We start from the raw sequence: 19,519 nt of genomic DNA, 5'->3' as shown, positions 1-19,519 counted from the left end.
ACCCATATGTCTTTGGGTCGCTAGAGGCTTTTAAAGCCCGGCTCAAACAGACGTTTGAACCGCCTAGGGCTGAGTTCAGAGCTCGTTCAGAGCTTCAGAAACTCAAGCAAGGCAAGCGTGATGTTCACGCATATGCCCAGCACATACGACTCTTAGCGAGTTGTATTTCAAATAACCCGGTCCATGAACACACGTTGATTACGGTGTTCATGCAAGGTCCTACGGATGGTCCCGTAAAGACCCACCTGTTCCGCTTGGAACTGGATACGCTTAAAGAAGCCATATCCGTTGCGGAACAGGAGGACTTAAGCTTGAGACAGGCTCAAGCTAGTTCGTCATCATATCGTCCCCCAAGACGACACGAGCTAGGAGGTCCAGTACCCATAGACCTCTCTTTCGTCGAAAGCGAGAGACCTCGCTTTTCGAGCAATAAAAGCGGTTGCAGAAATGCCATCGCTTCCAAAAATCAGGACACTACGCTCATGAGTGTAGTGCCCCACGTCCCACGCCCAGTATCAAAAGGTACTGAACGTAATTTTGGACCGTATGCAAAAAAGGGCAACGGTCGCGGGTCCGACGTTGTTGCGAAATCGCAACAGCGAGGCGAAACACCAAAAAAACGGTCGGGGTCAGTAGGGGCGCAACGCCCTACTGATCATCAACCTCGAAAGAATTTGCAAAGCTGATTAAAGTTGCTCCAGACACACATCATTATGTGTCTCTGCATCTGGTGATGAGGTATCCCTCATCACCTTGAAATTAAAAGTGACAAATGATTTGTCACTCAGAGCCCTAGTGGACTGCGGAGCGTCGAATAACTTTATTCGTCGCCAGTCGCTAGAGGGTCGTAGGCTCAAATACGTTGAGCGCGGCTTCCCTTTAACGAGAATGACGGCGAGTCTAGCGACAGGCGCACCGATAACAGTGATACAACGCGTAGTGAGATTCCACAACACGTTAAAAAGGTTTACAGTATGATGATAATTTCATCGTGCCTGATTTGGATGACAAATTTGATGCCATTTTAGATTTACCTTGGCTCAGAAAGTATGAGCCAAGAACCAGCTGGCAGCATCGATTTGTAAAGATGCCTGCGACTTTTTTTATCAGATGGCCATCTGATGAACGTCTTGAAGCGTGAATCTGATGAATAGATTTTATCAGATCCTTAAGCGTGAACGGGTCGTCCCGTTCACAGCAGTTAGTACTCCCAGTAAGATGCTCTGGATATGGCTAGTAATGACACAGGGGCTTAGTAACACCCCTGCAACATTCAACAGATGAGTAACAAATCTGTTGGGACCGGTGCGAGAATTCGCTCCGAGTTTTTTCGACGATATATACGTCCAAAGCCGGGCTATGGATGAAAAGACGGACGTGAAAGTTCATAAAACTCACGATCGTCAGGTTCTTGCACTTATTCGAAAGCTTAAGTTGTACGCAAATTTCAAGAAGAATATACTCGCTGCAAGCGAAATACCACTTCTTGGGTGCATCGTCGTTACACACGGCGTGCGCCCTGATATCGAAAAGATCAAGGCAATTACCGACTAACCAGTTCCAGTCGATGTCAAGGGAATTAGAAAGCTCCTTGGATTAGCGGCGTACTTGCACAAGTACTCCCGCACTTATGCCGAGACGACAGTTCAACTCTCTCGTTTCTTGAAAAAGACGAGAAATGCTTATGAAACGCTGATTGTCAGCGTTCCTTTCAAGGTATCAATCAAAGCTTGATGCAATCGCCCATCTTGGTGATGGCAGATCAAGACAGACCATTCCATGTGGTCTGTGACGCCAGCGATTTCGCAATCGGCTGTGCGTTAATGCGATACGATACAGACGGCGCGGAGCGAGTCGTCTGTTACCAATCGCGTCAGCTGAAACCAGCTGAACGCAATTACCCAGTGTATGACAAGGAACTGTTTGCCATGAAATATGCACTGGCTAAATTAAGGGTCTATCTCCGAGGAGATAGACCGTTCATCGTAAATACGGACCATGCGACATTATGCACCGCTGTAAATAGCCCTCACCTCTCGCAGAGAATGGGGATGTGGCTATCCTTCTTCGCGAAGTATAATTTCTCCGTGGAATATAAATTAGGACGACTTAATGTCGTCGCTGATGCGTTATCACGCCGACCCGATTTCGAGCCGGCTGCGAATTCCAACAGTGAAAATAATCCCACTGTTGCAACACTAATTTCAAGTGTTCCTCATCAACCTTGTACGAAAACATAAAGAAAGACTACGCAAAAGATAAGGACCTTCTGCGACCATCCGATAAATCTTTTAAATATTTACCGGCTTTATATCGATCGTCATCCGATCGAACACAACACGCAACGGCTTGTTGTATTACACAGCCGCTGCCGGTGACACTTCACGTGCCGTCGTCCCAACTCACAATGATTTGCGCTTGCGCATCATGTACGAGTGTCACGATGCTCCAACAAGTGGGCATCGTGGACGTGAGAAAACTTATCTCACAATAAGTCGCGACTTTTACTGGCCCCGCCAGTACCAATTCCCGCGCAAGTACATTCGTGCTTGTGAGGTGCGTCAACGTGTGAAGTCTAGTGCTTCATCCCGTACACCTCTTCAACCTCTACCACTTTTGGCAAACTGTTGCAGCCGTATCTATGGATTTTGACTTCGAATTTCCGGAAGACGGTCACAAAAACAATAGAATTCTAGTAGTTGTAGACAGATTCACAAAAAATGGTACATCTTGCTGCAGTACCAGAGTCGATTACGGCTTCGGGCTGTGCCCGTGTCTTTATAGACACGTTATTCAAACTCCACGGTATACCTCGTGAACTGGTCTTCGATAGAGATCCACGGTTCACGGCGGTGTTTTGGCAATCCGTGTTCCGATCTCTCGGAACACGGCTGACTATGCCAACTTCTGATCATCTGGGACAGATGGTCAGACGGAACGCTTCAATCGCGTCCTCGAAGTATCTCTTCGAGGTCTCGTCCAACCGTATCCGAATTAAAGCGAGTTTTATTGATGGTCGAACTCGCCATCAACAATTCGGTGCATGCGTCTACAACGCATACACCGTTCTTCGTGAATAACTTACGCTATCCGCGCATACCTACCCAATTAGAGAGATCCTTTAGTTGGGGGGGGCTCGCACGAGCAAAATCATTTTTGGCTCATGCACAGCACGCGTCGAAATTACCAACGACGCGAATGATGTCGATGCTGAAGTTATCGACATCGAAATAGAATAAATCAACAATAGTGATGACACTATTGTTCACCAGGAAATAAATAGTACCAGCGAGGAATCCTCGGTGAAGAAGAGAAAGATCTCATGGCAGTGCGCACAAGTCGCACATGATTCCATTGCTAACGCAGTGGACCGGCAGAAACGGAACGCAGACAAACATGGAGAACAAACTTTTTTTTCAATTAAAATTAATGATCTAGTACTAATGTCTACGGTAAACTTACCTAAGCATGTAGTCACCAATGTGGATAGTAGTAAACTACTACTTAAGCTCTTTAGGCCATTTCATGTACTACACCGTAGAGGCAATGCGTACACAATATAACTGCTACGAAGGATGCGAACGCAACCTACGTTTTACGTTGGTCGCTCCGCCCGTACCAACAGTACGCGGTTTCTTCCGCGGACGGATATGACCACCCCTTTTGTAGGGGAGCTGCCTCACTCCAAAAGTCAGAGGAAGACATTCAGACTCAGAGAGTCAGTTAGTTCTATCGAACCAATGGGTGTAACAACTCAGGGAGTCGTACAAGCTATCAAAGCTTAAGGAATCCTAGTTCAAGGGATTCAGGGGTTCGTAGAACCAAGTGGCAACTCGTGCCCAAGAGGATATACCTTAGAAAGGCTTCTATCTCTTACAGACCAATGCGCAAGCCTTAGGAAGGCACTTAATGCTTTAAGATCAAAAGGGGAACTGAACCTTATTTATTTATTTAAATCTATAAACGTTACCCTAGCAAATTAAAATTGATTTAGGCCGCCAGATTTATATCTGGCGGCGACCACATTTATCACCCATAATATATGGGATTTAAGTAACTTGCTATTGTAAAATTAGATAAAAGTGTATTTACCCATAAAGTAAATGTATCACAACAACGGTTCTCCAACCGATGTGTGCCCCATTACACCCTCCCCCATCAGATTGTTGACACCGAGTGACAACATTCGCTTTATTTCCTCTTTGAAATTTGGAACCCAAACAGCTAACCGTTTGGTTGTGTTTTCCATTCCTTTGATTAATGACAATCAAGCGTGAGTCGCAGACTCTGAGCACCTTCCTCGACGATGAGGAAATGGTGGACTTTGAAAGCCACTCTCAATCAGAGGAGGTACCTCGAACTCCCAAGAATTTTTAGAAGAGGGGTACCCTAGCCACTTCACCAGATACTGGTATTGAGCCTCACGACGACGTCGCTTTAAAAGTTTTTACACATGAAAGTGAAGGTTCCTCCGCGCATCAAGCAGCGCAAGAGGGAGCCGAAATTACGGCGGAAGCATTTGATGCTCTACGGCACGAGGTGCAACTTCTTCGTGAGGTCCTTGCTCGGGTTGAGAGCTCTTTGAGGCGGTTTGGGACCGTCTTTCGACGCTGGAGCGGCAGCAGCCTCATTAGAGGGCCAGCTGGACATCCTGGTGAGGATGCAGCAATTTGCGGCACGACCGCCTGTCTCGGCGCAAGCGCCTTCAAGTATACGTGGGAAGGATCCCGATATGGCTTAAGCAAGCCAACGTAAAACACTGGGTGTGTACGCAGCTTGCTGGGAAGGTTTAGCGAATAAGCTAGGCCCTTCTTGGCCACGACCGTAAATGGTCCAATATAGCGCGGGCGCAATTTGGTCTTGAAGACCGAGGAAACCAAGTTGCCCGTGTCTTTATCGACACGGTATTTCAAACTCCATTCGGTTTACCCCGTGAATTAATCTCGGATAGAGATACACGGCTCACGGCAGAATTTTGGCAATCCGTGTTCCGATCTCTCGGAACATGGCTGACTATGTCAACATCCTACCACCCAGAAACGGATGGTCAAACAGAACGCGTAAATCGCGCCCTCGAAGAGATACTTCGAGGTTACGTCCAATCGTATCCGAATTGGAGCGAGTTTTTACCGATGGTCAAATTCACCATCAATAATAGTAGGTAGGTTTTTGGCGTTTAGTAAAACTCGGTCTTCGACCATATAAGAATTAATACAGCTTCTGCCTTTGGCATCTGCTTGTTCTTTTTGTTTGTCTTGGCTATCAGCCATCGTATCGCTTACATGTCTTAAGACACTAATCGCGTCGCGAGAAACTTGCTTACTTGTTTCCGAACGGTAACAGGGCTGATATCAGCAAGCCTATTGGCCAATTCTTCCCCACCAAGTCCTGAACTACGCAGTGGTATCGTTAGTGGAACGCGTGGGTAAGTCAGACCGTTTATATAGAACGGAGTATAGCCTGTAGAGGCAAGAACAGCGTTATTTAACGCAAATTTCACTACTGGGAGCATGAAGCTCCAGCGCTTTGGTGTCTGAGCACACACGCTGCGTAATCACGTCTTCAATGACGCGATTGACACGTTCAGCTTGACCATCGGTCTGCGGATGGTCCGCAGTGGACATATCCAATCTGGTGCCAAGCACTCGGAAAATGATTTCCAGAATTTACCCGTGAAACGGGGTTCCCGATCAGAGACAATTGCCATTGGCAAACCATGCTGTCGAAACACGCGATCGATAAACAGCTCAGCTGTACCTTCACCATCAATGGTATCCGGCACAGCCGCTAAGCGAGCCAGTTAGCTTAATTGGTCAACAAAGACCACTATGCCGGTGTTACCGGCCGAATCTTTCAGTAGATCGAAAACAAAATCTGTACTAATGGACTCTCAAGACCCTGTGGGTACGGAAAGGCTCGCCAGTGGTGCAGCAGCACGCGCCGAGGGTTCAACCCGTTGGCAAGTTTCGCATGCGCGAACAAATATGCTGAACTCTTTATAAAGTTTGGGCCACCAATAAATCTGGCTTACAGAGCCGTAGGTCTTTTCTCTACCGAGATGACCCCAAGGACAGTATCGTGTGCCTCATGGAGGATTCGGTACTTCAAATCCTCATCATGAGGAACGACGACGCGCTGAGGATCAGCAGCATCCGTGCAATAAAGCAACAGGTCGTTATCGATAGAAATCAATGTAATCTTGCACGCAAACGTGCCGACAATTTAGAGCCTGGTTCAGAGCTCTTTAGAGCTCGTAGCAGAGGTACATACTGTTCATCCTGGGCGCAAGCCGAACGGATTAATTTAGTAAAAGGCGACATTATTTTCGTTAAATGAGAGAGCTCATAATCCTGCCTGATAACGCATCAGCCAAATCATTCTGCTTGCCAGGCTCATACTTCACCTCGACGTTGTATTCTGCAAAAAAGGATAGACCTCTGGCCATTCTCTCTGAGAGATGGGGCTACCTAGTCGCCGTGCGTAATGACGCGTGATCTGTATAAATCACAAACGGCTTAAAGCCTAGCAGATGAACTCTGAATTGACGAGAGTATACTTCATAGCAAGTAGCTCTTTGTCATGAACTGGGTAGTTATTTTCCGCAGCTTTAAGCTGTCTAGACTCGAACGCAATAACACGTTCATGCCCCTCAACATCTGTTTGTAACAGACGACTGCCAATGGCAAAATCTAATGCGTCACAGACGACACTAAAAGGCCAATTTGGGTTTGGCAGTGCCAGAATTCGGGCATGAATTAGAATATCCTTAACTACTCAAAAAGCATTATTTTCGAAGCTAGTCCAGCACCATTCTGTATCCTTTTTAAGGAGATTAGATAATAACTAGCCATATCAGCGTAATTTACGCTATATGTGTGTAAACAATTGGCGAGACCCAACCACTTACGCAAATCCTTTTGGCTTTCAGGAACCGGCCAATCTACTATGACTTTGACCTTAGCGGGATCCGCTCTAAGGCCTCGCTTTCCAATGAAGCATCCTAAAAAAGGAATTTCGTCTGCGCCAAAAATGCATTTAGATGCATTGGCATACAATTTGTTTGTGCGTGTGCACTCGAGCACTGCTCGCAAATGGTCTAAATGGTTTTCCATATCCGACCGACCCTGCTCCGCACGACTATGGACAAAAATGTCATCGAAATAAGTCTGTGCATAACCTCGATGAGAACGAAACAGTTGCGTCACTAGACGATTAAATGTTGTCGGGGCGTTGGAAAGCCCTTGTGGCATAATTAGCCACTCCCATAACATGCCGCTTGGGGTGCTAACCGCTGTAAGTGGGATATCACTAGCTCGCATGAGCAATTGGTAGTAACCATCGACTAAGTCCAATGCACTGTACATTGTACATCCCACCATATTGTTCTGAAGAACATCCTATCTAGGAATGGGGGTTTGTTCTGGTATAGTGGCAGCATTAAGCTTATTATAAGCATGTAGAATGCGCCATTTACCATTTGGCTTTTTGACACAAAATGTCGATGTCGAATAAAGAAATTTGCTCTTTCGTACCATTCCAGCCTCGTGCTTAGCACGGAAGAAATCGTCAATGACGTCACACTGCTCCCTTGGTAAAGGCCATTGTCTTGTGACACAGTATTTGGTTCCCGGAACTAAGTCAATTTCATAACGAACACCTCTATCCGGAGGTAAAACAGATGGTGGGTTATTAAATACCACATCTTGGAATTCACTAATTAAGGAGTAAAGGGATCCGTAGGATGATTAAGGATCGATGACCCATTCCGCGCACTAAGAGCAGCTTTTGTGTCATCCAGGACAGCTTCGTCGAGAAGTGACGAAGAGTTTAGCTCAGCTATAGGTCAAATGACCACCATTTCAGATAAGTCACCAGCTTTAAGGCTTGACCGCACTCATCAATAGACATTTTGTCTAGCTCTAGAAGAGCATTTAACGAGAGGATGGCCGCAAGGCTAACTTCCCCCTCAATGTTACCGGTTACGCCATTTACAAACGTATGTACTTGCTCACTCGAATTACTTTGTGAGGGTATACACGCTTCGTGTCCACCCTGTCTTGGAGACAATACGCCTCTTAGAGGCCGGGACATTCACGTCCCCGGTTTTCTGGTCTGTATTGGTTCTATACAAGACATGGTGTCTAATTTGACATCCGACAAGGAGTTAGGTAACTCAACTTCCTTATCCAGCGAACGTTTACGTGTCGCTTCACGTGCATTAGGAGGGATTGAACCAAAATGCCCTGGCGAACTGCCAATAGTGTCACTATTGACACTCAGTATGGTGCCACCTCGGCCGACCACACTCGCTGGACTTAGACGTGCCAGTCCACGTATCTCAGGGATATTGCTTCCTTGATGTTCGGCTTATGCCAATAGTGTCAGTATTGTTGCTGCTTAAGTGCCTCGTTGTTTAACGATTGTCGGTGGACTTAGACGTGCCGTTTCACTTATTTCTGTGATCTTGCTCCGAATTAATGTTTTTAACATTAGAGTTTAGTAACTCAGATATGCCAATGTCTAAAACACTGACAGACTCATTCAATGATCCGCGCCAATAGCGCTTTTGTTGCTTAGCAAAGGTGGGTTCATGACTCTCCAAAACATTGCTAGGAACATTGCGCGTGGCGCCTAAGGTCTTAGACCTCCAATCGCTCCATGGCTCATGCTCATGGCGTTCAAGTCAGGCCATATCAAGGATGAGATCATATCTCGAATCCAAATCAAGGACGAGACAGCGTTCCATACTGTCAAAGTCCAGAAACGTTATACCTAAGTTCAATGGAACTTTGGGAACAGTGACACGAGTCCCAGTCGCTAAGCGAACAGTGATTGTATCACCTTCACGCGCTTTAAGCGCCTCAACGTATTGTTGACTTCCTTTAAGGGAAAGGCGTCGAGCATAATTGCAAGACGCTCCTGAGTCAATTAAAATTGACCACGGCTTATCAAAGCCCTTTACAGTCGCTTGAGCGACTAGTGTCACTACGGACACTCAGTATGATGCCACCTCGGCCGATCATACTCGGTGGACTTAGACGTGCCACTCCACGTATCTCAGGGATATTGCACCCTTGAGGTCCTGGCGAACCGCCAACAGTGTCACTACTGACACTCAGTATGATGCCACCTCGGCCGACCATACTCGGTGGACTTAGACGTGCCACTCCACGTATCTCAGGGATATTGCACCCTTGATGATTCGGCCTTAGGCCAACAATGCTTTCAGCATTTAGTGAATCGTTATTATAACGAGTGTCACTCGACGGAGTACGTGCCGTTTCACTTACTTCTGCTGAGTCGGGCTCAGAATTAATGTTTTTAACATTAGAGTTTAGTAACTCAGATATGCCAATGTCTAAAACACTGACAGACTCATTCAATGATCCGCGCCAATAGCGCTTTTGTTGCTTAGCAAAGGTGGGTTCATGACTCTCCAAAACATTGCTAGGAACATTGCGCGTGGCGCCTAAGGTCTTAGACCTCCAATCGCTCCATGGCTCATGCTCATGGCGTTCAAGTCAGGCCATATCAAGGATGAGATCATATCTCGAATCCAAATCAAGGACGAGACAGCGTTCCATACTGTCAAAGTCCAGAAACGTTATACCTAAGTTCAATGGAACTTTGGGAACAGTGACACGAGTCCCAGTCGCTAAGCGAACAGTGATTGTATCACCTTCACGCGCTCTTAGCGCCTCAATGTATCGTTGACTTCCTTCAAGGGAAAGGCGTCGAGCATAATTGCAAGACGCTCCTGAGTCAATTAAAATTGACCACGGCTTATCAAAGCCCTTTACAGTCGCTTGAGCGACTAGCAAGCCAGGCTTGTACTCTCGCCCCGTGCCATTGAGCACCGAGCTAATTAGGGCTAGGTTCTGTTTATTCTCACCTCCTTGAGGTTCAACAGAGCCTAGATCTTCCCCAGTAGGGCGCCCCACACCTACTGGGTATCGACGTTTTCCCGCACCGTACCAGATCTCTGGTATAGGTCGGAGCTGGAGCTCTTTCGAGCTTTACGCGAATTTCGAAGAGGGCAGGCAGGGCGTAAATGTTTCGTGCTTCCGCACATATTACATCTACGGATGGGCTTATGCTGTTCCACAGCTTGAAGAGCCTCTTCTAATTCCTCAACGAGGCTTAAATCCATAGGTTCCGCTCTATTAGACGGAACCCATGTGCTCGAAGAGCTTGTTCGGTAGACAGGCGTGCTAACGCGAGCAGACTTAAAGTCAAACTCGGTGCGTAGCGCTACGGCAACTGCCTCTTCGAACGTAGCCGGATGAGATCGGAACAATTCCGTCCGGGCAATGCCCTCATTGAGACCCCCCATAAAGATGGTTACTACAATTGCGTCTTGCACCGGGTCTTGATGCATAGATGCAATGAGAGTCTCAACTCCTGGACAAAGTCCCCTAGGGTTCTTTTACCCTGTCGAGTCGCTAGGAGCCGTGCTCGCATGCGAAAAGCCTGATCAGGCGGTGCAAACATGCTCGTCATTTGCTGTTGCAGCGAATCCCATGAGGGAAAAGCGTCGTTTATGGACGTGCTGCACGATAGTGCCCACTCCATGGCTCTACCTCCAAGTTTGGAAATGGCCATAGCCTTCTTTTGCCGTTCTGTTAAAAACAAGGCGGAATCAATGGACATTTCCGTCTGCTCAATCCAAAAAGGGAGATTTTCTCCCTCTTTTTCCTCAAATGTTTTCATATTTACAGTTAGAGGGCGAGCCCTCGGCTCTAAGTCAGGTACAGAGATGTACCGGGTTGGCATAGATGCCGCTAAATGGTCCTGTACCTGACCGATCAGGGAGGCTTCGTACCGCATGAAGGCTTCAAGCCTTGCATGCAGAACCTCTGGTGTAACGGGCTAAAGTTGCCCTAATTTTACACAGTCCCCGTTATATACACTTGGTGTACTGAAGAGGATGGTCAATTACTAAATAATAGTAATTAGACCCAGCACTCGGGTGTGATGCACATTTGTGACCAACCCTTGTGTATGTGATGCACATGGGTGCATTCACATTAGGAGGAATGACGCCCAGCGTCATCCGTTACGCGAGATATCTGGAAAGATATGCTAGCAATACATATTAAGTGTTATCTATAGAGATGACATTTTGATTGGTAAAACTAGGTATTTGTATTTAATTCTTTTAAATATAAATCAGTCTGAAAACAACTTCCTACTTGGTAAGTGCGCACGAGAAGACGGATTACCGCTCCCGTGACGACACTTAACCAGAGTACTTAGTGTGTTGGATGAGGTCGCTTATGCGCCCACCACAACTACCTCACTGCACGCAAGAGAAGCAGGTTCAACCGCTTCCTCGCTGTGCTAGGGTGTGTGTCTAAGTAGAGCGTGGCCGCATTACGACGTGCCCGCCTACACTTGGTAGCACTTGAAATCCTTCCTACGACCCGCATCTCTGCGTGCGTTCAATATTGATTGGGCTCATTTTCCCCACCTCTCTGAACATCATCGGGAGGTGGCAGGGCTTATGGCACAGGGACTTGGTAAACAAGCCCTGGCCAGGCTCCTGGGTAGTCCTCCTGAGCAACATGTTGCTCAATTGGAGCAGTTTGAGGCATTCGTGCTCGGACAGCGGAGGGCCGCGTCCGAGGCACACCCCGCATGAGATTGAGCTCCAGTATTTATAAATAGCTGCTTCAACTTAGACACATGTAGTCGTTGTCCAATGGCTGAATTTTTCAAAAGTGTAAATCATTTAAAGCAGTAATATGATGTCGTCGAACACTTAATTTTTGTATTGACGCAATTAACAAAAGGCCAAAACTCCAGAGAATGGATCTTCTATTTCTTAATTTTCGGTGGAAATTACATATGATTTTGCTAGATAAGAAGACAAGTCCTAATGTAATAGCGTAACGTCATAATTAACAACGGTGTCATCCAATTTAATTTCTACTACGTCATACAATCTATTTCAATAAAGCGTTGCGCCAATGCCTGACAGATATAGTTGCAATTTTTTCACGATAGCATTTTATAACAATACAGCGAGATTGCTCGCTCTGTCTCATGCGACGCACCTTTTTATCGTAACTATCTGCATCTTTAGAAGCATTAACACAACAATGGTAACGATTCCACTTTGAACGCATTGGCACGATAACGCCCTCTATATCTAAATATGCATTCTTCTCTAACAGCCCTAGAGTATAATTGATGTAGGTGGTTACCTAAAGTAAACCCCGCACACGCTCACAGCGTAAGTATGGATGCAGAGTGCTTCACCCGATCTGGGCTCTACACGTCTTCAAACAATGCGAGAATTGTCGCGTAATTCTAGCTTTGCGGCCTGAAAAGTCTCGTCTGAATCACATCTTCATGAAGAAAAATAATTATTTTGAACGCTACCAGGTCTGGCTGCTCCTTATTAAATAAAATCCTCAATATCTCAGGTGCGACCAGACCTTCCCATCTCCATCGGGTAGGATGCTGACATCATAAGAGAAGCGGTCACATTTCCTTAAATTCTTTACCACCCACAAGTTTGTGCCTTCTCAGTATGACCGATAGTGCAAAAGTGTGGCTCGTAACCGCATGCTCAACAGGTTTTGGCAGAGAAATCGTCCTTGCGGCACTTGCGCGAGGAGACCGCGTTATTGCCACTGCTCGAGACCAAAGAAAACTTCAAAATCTTGTGGCGCGAGGTGCTTGCGCTATTGCACTGGATGTGACGGCAAGCGATGCTGAAATTAAGAGTGTGGTTGACAAGGCCTTGAGCGTCTACGGCGTCATCGACATTCTGGTGAACAATGCAGGAATATTGCTGGGAGGGGCCATTGAGGAGTGCACCGATGAAGAAGTCTTTCATCAGTACAATACGAACGTTTTTGGAACTCTACGGATGCTGCGGGCTGTGCTGCCTCACATGCGCGCAAAACGGTCGGGCGTAATAGCTAACATTGGCTCAGCATGTGCCTGGTTTGGGCTAAAATCAATGGGTATCTATGGGTCTAGCAAATTTGCATTGGCTGGGCTCACGCTGGCTTTACACGCCGAGCTACAGCCATTTGGCATTAACGTTACGATCATTGAGCCCGGATCGTTTCGTACTGCAATGTTGGGAAAAGGGTTTTTGGCAATGAAGAACTCGATTCCTGACTATCATCCCATTACGCAGCCTTTGCATGACCGCATAAAATGCGTGAACTCGGGCCGGCTAGATGCTCTTCAGCCTGGTGACCCGGCTAAGGGTGCACAAATTATTGTGGAGGTCCTCACGAAAAGCGGTCGCTGTGTCGGGAAAACTATTCCACGTCGAATGCTGCTGGGTAAAGATGCAGTTACGGTCGGGGAAAAGTCTTTAGAGGACAACCGCTGCGAGCTCGAGGAATGGACTCACCTTGCATCTTCTACGGACTATGATGACAATACAACGTGTACCCCAATGACTTTTTGACAAAAGATTTGCAAATCGTTTTTAGTGTGTCTTCGAAGGCGATGAATGCAAATTACAAATTGCTCTAAATGTAGAAGAAATTAGTTTTGGAGAGAGGAAAACTGAAACGGGGTGTTTCGTTACATAAAACTAAAACTTAAAGGTTGTTAATTAATATATTATCCAAAAGGTAGATAATATTTGCAGGATATTACTTTATATAGTAATAGGCAGAATTCTTATCCATAAATAGGTATAGACCATTATATCTATTTATTCCGCAGACTAATCAGGTGTAGGAGTAATCAAAGAGAGAGTTACAGATAAGATAGAGATAAGAATTCAATTACATGTTAAGTATTAGATTATAATTAAGTTAGCATTTACAAGATAGAAAAAGAGCCACTTAATTATATTAATACAGTTTTCATTTAACCCTCTTTAAGCTAGTTGCCTTAAAGAGAAATCTTCCGCTGCACGTACAAGTGTACGTGAAATAAGGGAAGGCACAACTCGCAACTGAAGCAGTGCGAAGTGGACTTGTACTGAAGCAGTACAAGTCGTAGTGCCCCGTTACACCTGGTAGCACTTTGTAGTCCGTCCAAGGCCACATTTCCCACATCTAACATGGACATGTTAGATGATAGTGGGAATACGCATCACGTTTCCCCTGAAAGCTACTCCTTTCTAAGTGACATAGAAAGGAGTGCGGTCGAACTAATGAGTTCGACCGTAGGAAACGATGCAATTTTGGCAATGCTGTCCAATTTGGACAGAGATCCCCTCCATTCAGCCATCGCCAAGTTCATACAACATGAACTTGACGAGATGAAGGAAAAAGTAGCCTTGCTGAATCAGCAAGGCTCTCAACAGGACGAACTGTTGAGGTTACAACAGGTACAGACCCCTGTATTTGGGATGATCGTCCCGAAACCTTAAATATTGACATCTCTAAGTATAGGGGAGTCGAAGAAGACTCCTCCTGAGATGGTTTGTCGAGTTAAACGATGCCATAAAAGGCTCGTCACATCGTCGACAAACAAATGCATGTCGCATTTGCTCAGTCAAACTTGGCAGGTCGTGGCAAAACTTGGGCACTAGGCCTTAAGTTGCGCGACCCATATGTCTCTGGGTCGCTAGAGGCTTTTAAAGCCCGGCTCAAACAGACGTTTGAACCGCCTAGTGCTGAGTTCAGAGCTCGATCAGAGCTTCTGAAACTCAAGCAAGGCAAACGTGATGCTCACGCATATGCCCAGCACATTCGACTCTTAGCGAGTTGTATTTTAAATAACCCGGTCCATGAACACACGTTGATTACGGTGTTCATGCAAGGTCTTACAGATGGTCCAGTGAAGACCCACCTGTACCGCGTGAAACTGGATACGCTTAAAGAAGCAATATCCGTTGCGGAACAGGAGGACTTTAGCTTGAGACAGGCTCAAGTTAGTTCGTCGTCGTATCGTCCTCCAAGACGACACAAGCTTGGAGTCCAGAACCAATGGACCTCTCTTATGTCGTAGTGTACGTGAAGTGACGTGTGGCACCACTCGCACTGAAGCAGTGCGAAGTGAAATGTTGATCTCACCTTAAATATTTTATGATTTGACATAAATCTGTAAATTCTGTTTAATGACAAGAAATAAGCGGGTGTGGCTTTACCGAAAGCCCTAAATATAGATAGATAATTAATTAAGAAAAGGTCAGAATTACGAAGCATGTTATTATGTCGGATATTGCAACCTTCTATCATTGCCCATTTTATTATTACCGGAACCTCCGTAATCATGAAACAGCCGAGAAGCGACGATAGCGGCCGTGTAATGAGTATCCAATCGCACGTAGTTCACGGCTACGTAGGCAACAAGAGTGCTGTGTTTCCTCTGCAGCTGCTGGGTATGGATGTTGACCCCATCAATAGCGTCCAATTTTCTAACCACACTGGCTACTCCAAATTTACGGGACGCCGTCTCACCGGCGAAGAGCTGCATGAGCTGCTGGATGGCATGGAAGCCAACGGTATTTTGCAAGACGCGCACACGCATCTTCTCACAGGGTACATTGGCTCTACTTCATTATTAGACGCCATTGTGCACGCATATGAACGACTTCGAGCAGCACAGACCCACCCGGCGCGTTTCGTGTACGTTTGCGACCCGGTGATGGGAGATCTTGGCAAACTTTATGTGCCAAAGGAACTGGGTACTGTTGTAGACAATTTTGGCCAATAAAGGATTCATGTTCACGGTATGTGCTCTTTATAGTTGACTTGTACCGCTTCAAGGTGCTCCCTATTTGCGACGTCTTGACGCCGAATCATTACGAGTGCGAGCTCTTGGCAGAGATGAAGCTACACACGGTCGCTGATGCAATGCGTGCATGCAAAAAAATTCACCTACTTGGGCCGAAAGTTGTGGTCATTACTAGCTTTCAGGAGGCATCAAGGGAGGAGACGCCCACGGAGCTTGTGGTCATTGGCAGCAAAGTTAGTGGTGAAGATCTCTGCGAGCAATATGAAGTGCGCTTCCCGTTGATCGATAGCTACTACACTGGAATTGGGGATCTCTTTGCGGCGCTATTACTGGCGTGGCTTTACCGTTTTCCAAACAACTTTAAAAGTGCACTCGAGACTGTCGTATCGACGATTCAGGAGGTGCTTCAAATAACTTTACAAAGTGGCGGAAAGAATTGCGAGCTCAAACTTATTGCGAGTCGGCATGTTATTGTGAACCCCAATATCCAATTTGTCGCCAATCCCCTTGCCGTGCCTGTCTTGCACGTATTGGTGGATGTGGACTTCTTGCTTGGAACGACCAGCACTAGTCAGGTTGTCGACGTACCAAGTGATGCGTCAATTTTGCGTTTGCAGTTACTACGTACATTTGAGTCGCTTGTAGGTGTTCAACATGTCAGTATTGTCACGAATTACACGGTCTCGTCCACATTGAAACTACTTGACCAGATTCCAACAAATGGCCCGGCATGGACCGTCCTGTCATTCACCGATATTCTTCCGATGGCCATCGAATGTTGTCGATTGTTTGGATAATAGCAATTGCAAGACGCTGGTGGTGACTAGCTCCACCACGCTTTCTAACCTGGCCTCACGTGCTATGTACCAGATAACGCCAGAACCTACAACTGAAGAAGCAATACTGACCTATATCAAGGAGCGCAAAGCCCGCTGTCGTCTTTGCTAACGCTTCACTTACGCTTAAGTAAATGTAAACTTATTCATTGCTCGCAGTGATACAATACAATAAAAGCCTCGATCAATTTTTATCGAGGTACAACAATTGCAATACGACTGAGTCTTAAGGATGCGCCGTCATCCGCGCAGCGATTGTTGCATGCGTAGAAGCAAGTGCCTGGGTCCATCTATTCAACGCGTCGTATGTCTTGCTGGCATCGCGAGCTCTACACGGATTGAAATAATCAAAATTATCGATTACAACGTCAATAGCAACTAATTTTACTCACGTTTGTCGCGCCTGAAGCACCAACAGACCACGAGTTTGGTCAATTTTCGCATCCAAATTGCGATCCTGAATCAAAGCGACGGCAATGTTTTCAACGTCGTTTAATGAAATGTTCATGCTTCTTGAAAGACTTTCCATGCGAATAGCCTTGTACGGTCGCACAAGTTTCGTCAAGACGTTGCTACGAATGTTGTGCAGTAGCGGATTCAAGTAGCGCTTCATGATCGGGTCACTCAGCAGCTTATATTTCGTATTCTTTAAAATCTTTTCAAACTCCACAATGTCGTTAGCCTCATATGCGCCACGCAGCAATAACATTGCACCAATCTCTTCCACGTCCTGGTACACTTTTGCTTCTCGCGAATCGAATGGATTAATATTAGAGCTCGTAAGCATATTGGCGAGGACAACATACTTGAGGCACTGCGTCGCACGAGCATTGCCCGCTTCCTGGTAATTGCGAAAGCTCTCGAAAAATTCATTGTAAGCCAACGTCCATTCTTTCTCCTCCATGTACATTTTGCCGCCTTCTTCTCGAATAAATCTGCGCAACCACGTACATTCAGTACATTGCCTCATACAAATTAACAATAAAGCACAAACCCCATGATCCGTGGGTCAGCAACAGCAGCGTCAAGATCAAGCGTCTCGGGGTATATGACGCGCATTTTAGCATTATTTTTTGTCGCGACACACAACTACTTAATCAATACAGAACATAGACGATAAAAAGTCGCTTGAACATGTTTCATCAGCATACACAAGTCTACCTGAATCTCCAAGGCGTACACTTCAAGCAGCGAGGTTGCCTTCGAGAGGTCTTGAACTCCTTCAGGCGTCTGGCAGTAGTCGTAGAGCTGATAAATTAATCGTTGCAGCTGGTCGTATTCTTGCATGTCCAAGTAGAGCTTGCCTAGCTTCACATTTATACTGAACCACAGTCGATCGCTGCTTACGTCCTTGAGTTTGTCCAGTGTGAGCTCGTACATCTTGGATGTGTATTTGGTGCATTCCTTCTGAGCCTCTTTTCCCGTAGCGGTAGAAACTTCGTCAAGAATGGAGGAGATTGACTCTGTGCTCTCGTTTCTTGTCACGAATTCCAAATGCTCAAGCATTTGTTCATAATGATGCAGCATCTCGTCCCAATTGCGGCGGCCTAAACAAATCTTGACCACGTTCTCAAGCGCCTGAAATGCCCACTTCTGCTCTTTCACAGGCCTTGTCTCCTTTTCCAGCGCAATTACGCGCGAATAGTACTCTAACGCTTGCATCAGATCGCCACGCTGGCGAAAGTCCTCGGCCTCGTAGAATGTATTCTCCAACGCGATTTGAGCCTCACGTGCCGCACTGCGCTGCTGCACAACCTTGTCGTCTTCGCCACTATCGTTTAAGTTTTGCTCATTGCTGGCAAACTGCTCGTCGCTGTCGTAATCGTACTCGTACTCCTCCGAGTCGGACATTCTCACGCAGAATTTAGGGTACGAATGTGGGCGATACCTTTATATTAGAGACCAGTCCTATTCTTGCAACGTAAAAATTATTCGAAACGACGTGGTTGTCCTTTTAGTGTCACATAACGTCACTGCTGCTATGCTCGAACAGCTCACAACTAACGCGGCTGCGTTGGCACAGGACACTGCAAATTCACTAAAGAGTGTAGCCCAGAAGTCGAATGTTGCTAGCTCACTAAAAAGTGCCACTCAAAAAGGTACAGCAGCTTTGCAGGCAAAAGCGAGCGCTCTGAACATCAAGATGCCGGTGGTGGTGAAGCCCTCAGCCTCAGCGTCGTCGCTGTCCAGCACCGCGGAGACGGTAAGTCAAAGCGACTTAGAACAAGGGACCACACCTTCGAATGCGAATCAAGAAAAAGAGGGACTTTTGAATGAATTGGGGCAGGAATGTGGCCTAACCAAGCGCCAAAGACTCTACGGCGCAATCGGCTGCTACTTGTTCGGCGTGCTCTGTGGTATCCTATCCACGCTTATGTTGTATGGTGGGCCGAAACACGTTAAGCAATTTGCGTTTTTTTATACGCTCGGTAGTGTCTGCAGCATTGGCAGCTCATTATTTCTAATCGGTCCCTTACGACAGCTTAAGGTCATGTGCATGCCAGTTCGACGTGTAGCTTGCTGTATTTGGATGAGCGCCATGACCACGACGCTCATCATCGCCTTTGCTTTTCCGAAGGCTGGACCGCTTGTGCTACTTCTTGTAATTATTCAGTATGCGGCAATGCTTTGGTATGGAGCCTCATATGTTCCGTATGGCCGTGCCATTCTTCGGAAGGGGTGCACTAAACTGTCGAGCTACGTCACCACATAGCCTTTCTAAGAAATTGTTTGCATCAATTTCAATACACATTTTTTAACAATTAGACAACCTGCAGTCTTCATAGTAAAATTAAGTGCTGGAAGTTTGACTTCTCAACAAATACCTTCGTGATGCCAGACAATCTTGGCTGTTTCAAAGCTCACAGCTGCGAGCGAATTAACCGCGCAAATGTCTCGCAAAAATGTTTGATAGAATATTTCTGATGTATTACGTAACGGGCTTAAGTGCCTAAATTTTACATTATCTCGTATGAGAAGAAATAAATAAAGAAGTACAAAATTATTATCTTTATTAATTTTGA

At 46.2% G+C, this 19,519-nt stretch overlaps 4 protein-coding genes across 4 annotated transcripts; 3 read left to right on the top strand and 1 right to left on the bottom strand.

Annotated features, from left to right (window-relative positions):
- Positions 1–12,535: 12,535 nt before the first annotated feature.
- On the top strand, positions 12,536–13,432 carry CCR75_002542 (uncharacterized protein; the record flags this gene model as incomplete). The annotated part of the gene is made up of 1 exon (XM_067960639.1): positions 12,536–13,432. The coding sequence occupies one exon, from the start codon at positions 12,536–12,538 to the stop codon at positions 13,430–13,432; it is 897 nt and encodes a 298-aa protein (XP_067818802.1).
- A 1,707-nt stretch (positions 13,433–15,139) lies between these two features.
- Positions 15,140–18,360, bottom strand: CCR75_002543 (uncharacterized protein). Its single transcript, XM_067960640.1, has 5 exons — positions 17,658–18,360; positions 17,491–17,585; positions 16,889–17,431; positions 15,673–16,825; positions 15,140–15,610 (listed from the first exon to the last, which is right to left on the bottom strand). The coding sequence occupies exons 1-4, from the start codon at positions 18,345–18,347 to the stop codon at positions 16,723–16,725; spliced, it is 1,431 nt and encodes a 476-aa protein (XP_067818803.1). The 5' UTR covers positions 18,348–18,360; the 3' UTR covers positions 15,140–15,610; positions 15,673–16,722.
- Positions 15,196–16,608, top strand: CCR75_002544 (uncharacterized protein; the record flags this gene model as incomplete). The annotated part of the gene is given in 3 exon segments (XM_067960641.1): positions 15,196–15,610; positions 15,673–16,447; positions 16,461–16,608. 3 exon segments carry the CDS (start codon positions 15,196–15,198, stop codon positions 16,606–16,608), a joined length of 1,338 nt encoding a protein of 445 aa, XP_067818796.1.
- A 117-nt stretch (positions 18,361–18,477) lies between the features above and the next one.
- Positions 18,478–19,209, top strand: CCR75_002545 (uncharacterized protein; the record flags this gene model as incomplete). Its single annotated transcript, XM_067960642.1, has 1 exon — positions 18,478–19,209. One exon carries the CDS (start codon positions 18,478–18,480, stop codon positions 19,207–19,209), a length of 732 nt encoding a protein of 243 aa, XP_067818797.1.
- Between the last annotated feature and the right edge of the window lie 310 nt (positions 19,210–19,519).

Source organism: Bremia lactucae, linkage group LG10 (genome assembly GCF_004359215.1).
Source record: "Bremia lactucae strain SF5 linkage group LG10, whole genome shotgun sequence".
NCBI lineage: Eukaryota > Oomycota > Peronosporomycetes > Peronosporales > Peronosporaceae > Bremia > Bremia lactucae.
The sequence above is the reverse complement of the archived record's forward strand: the minus strand, read 5'-3'. Positions and strand labels throughout refer to the sequence as shown.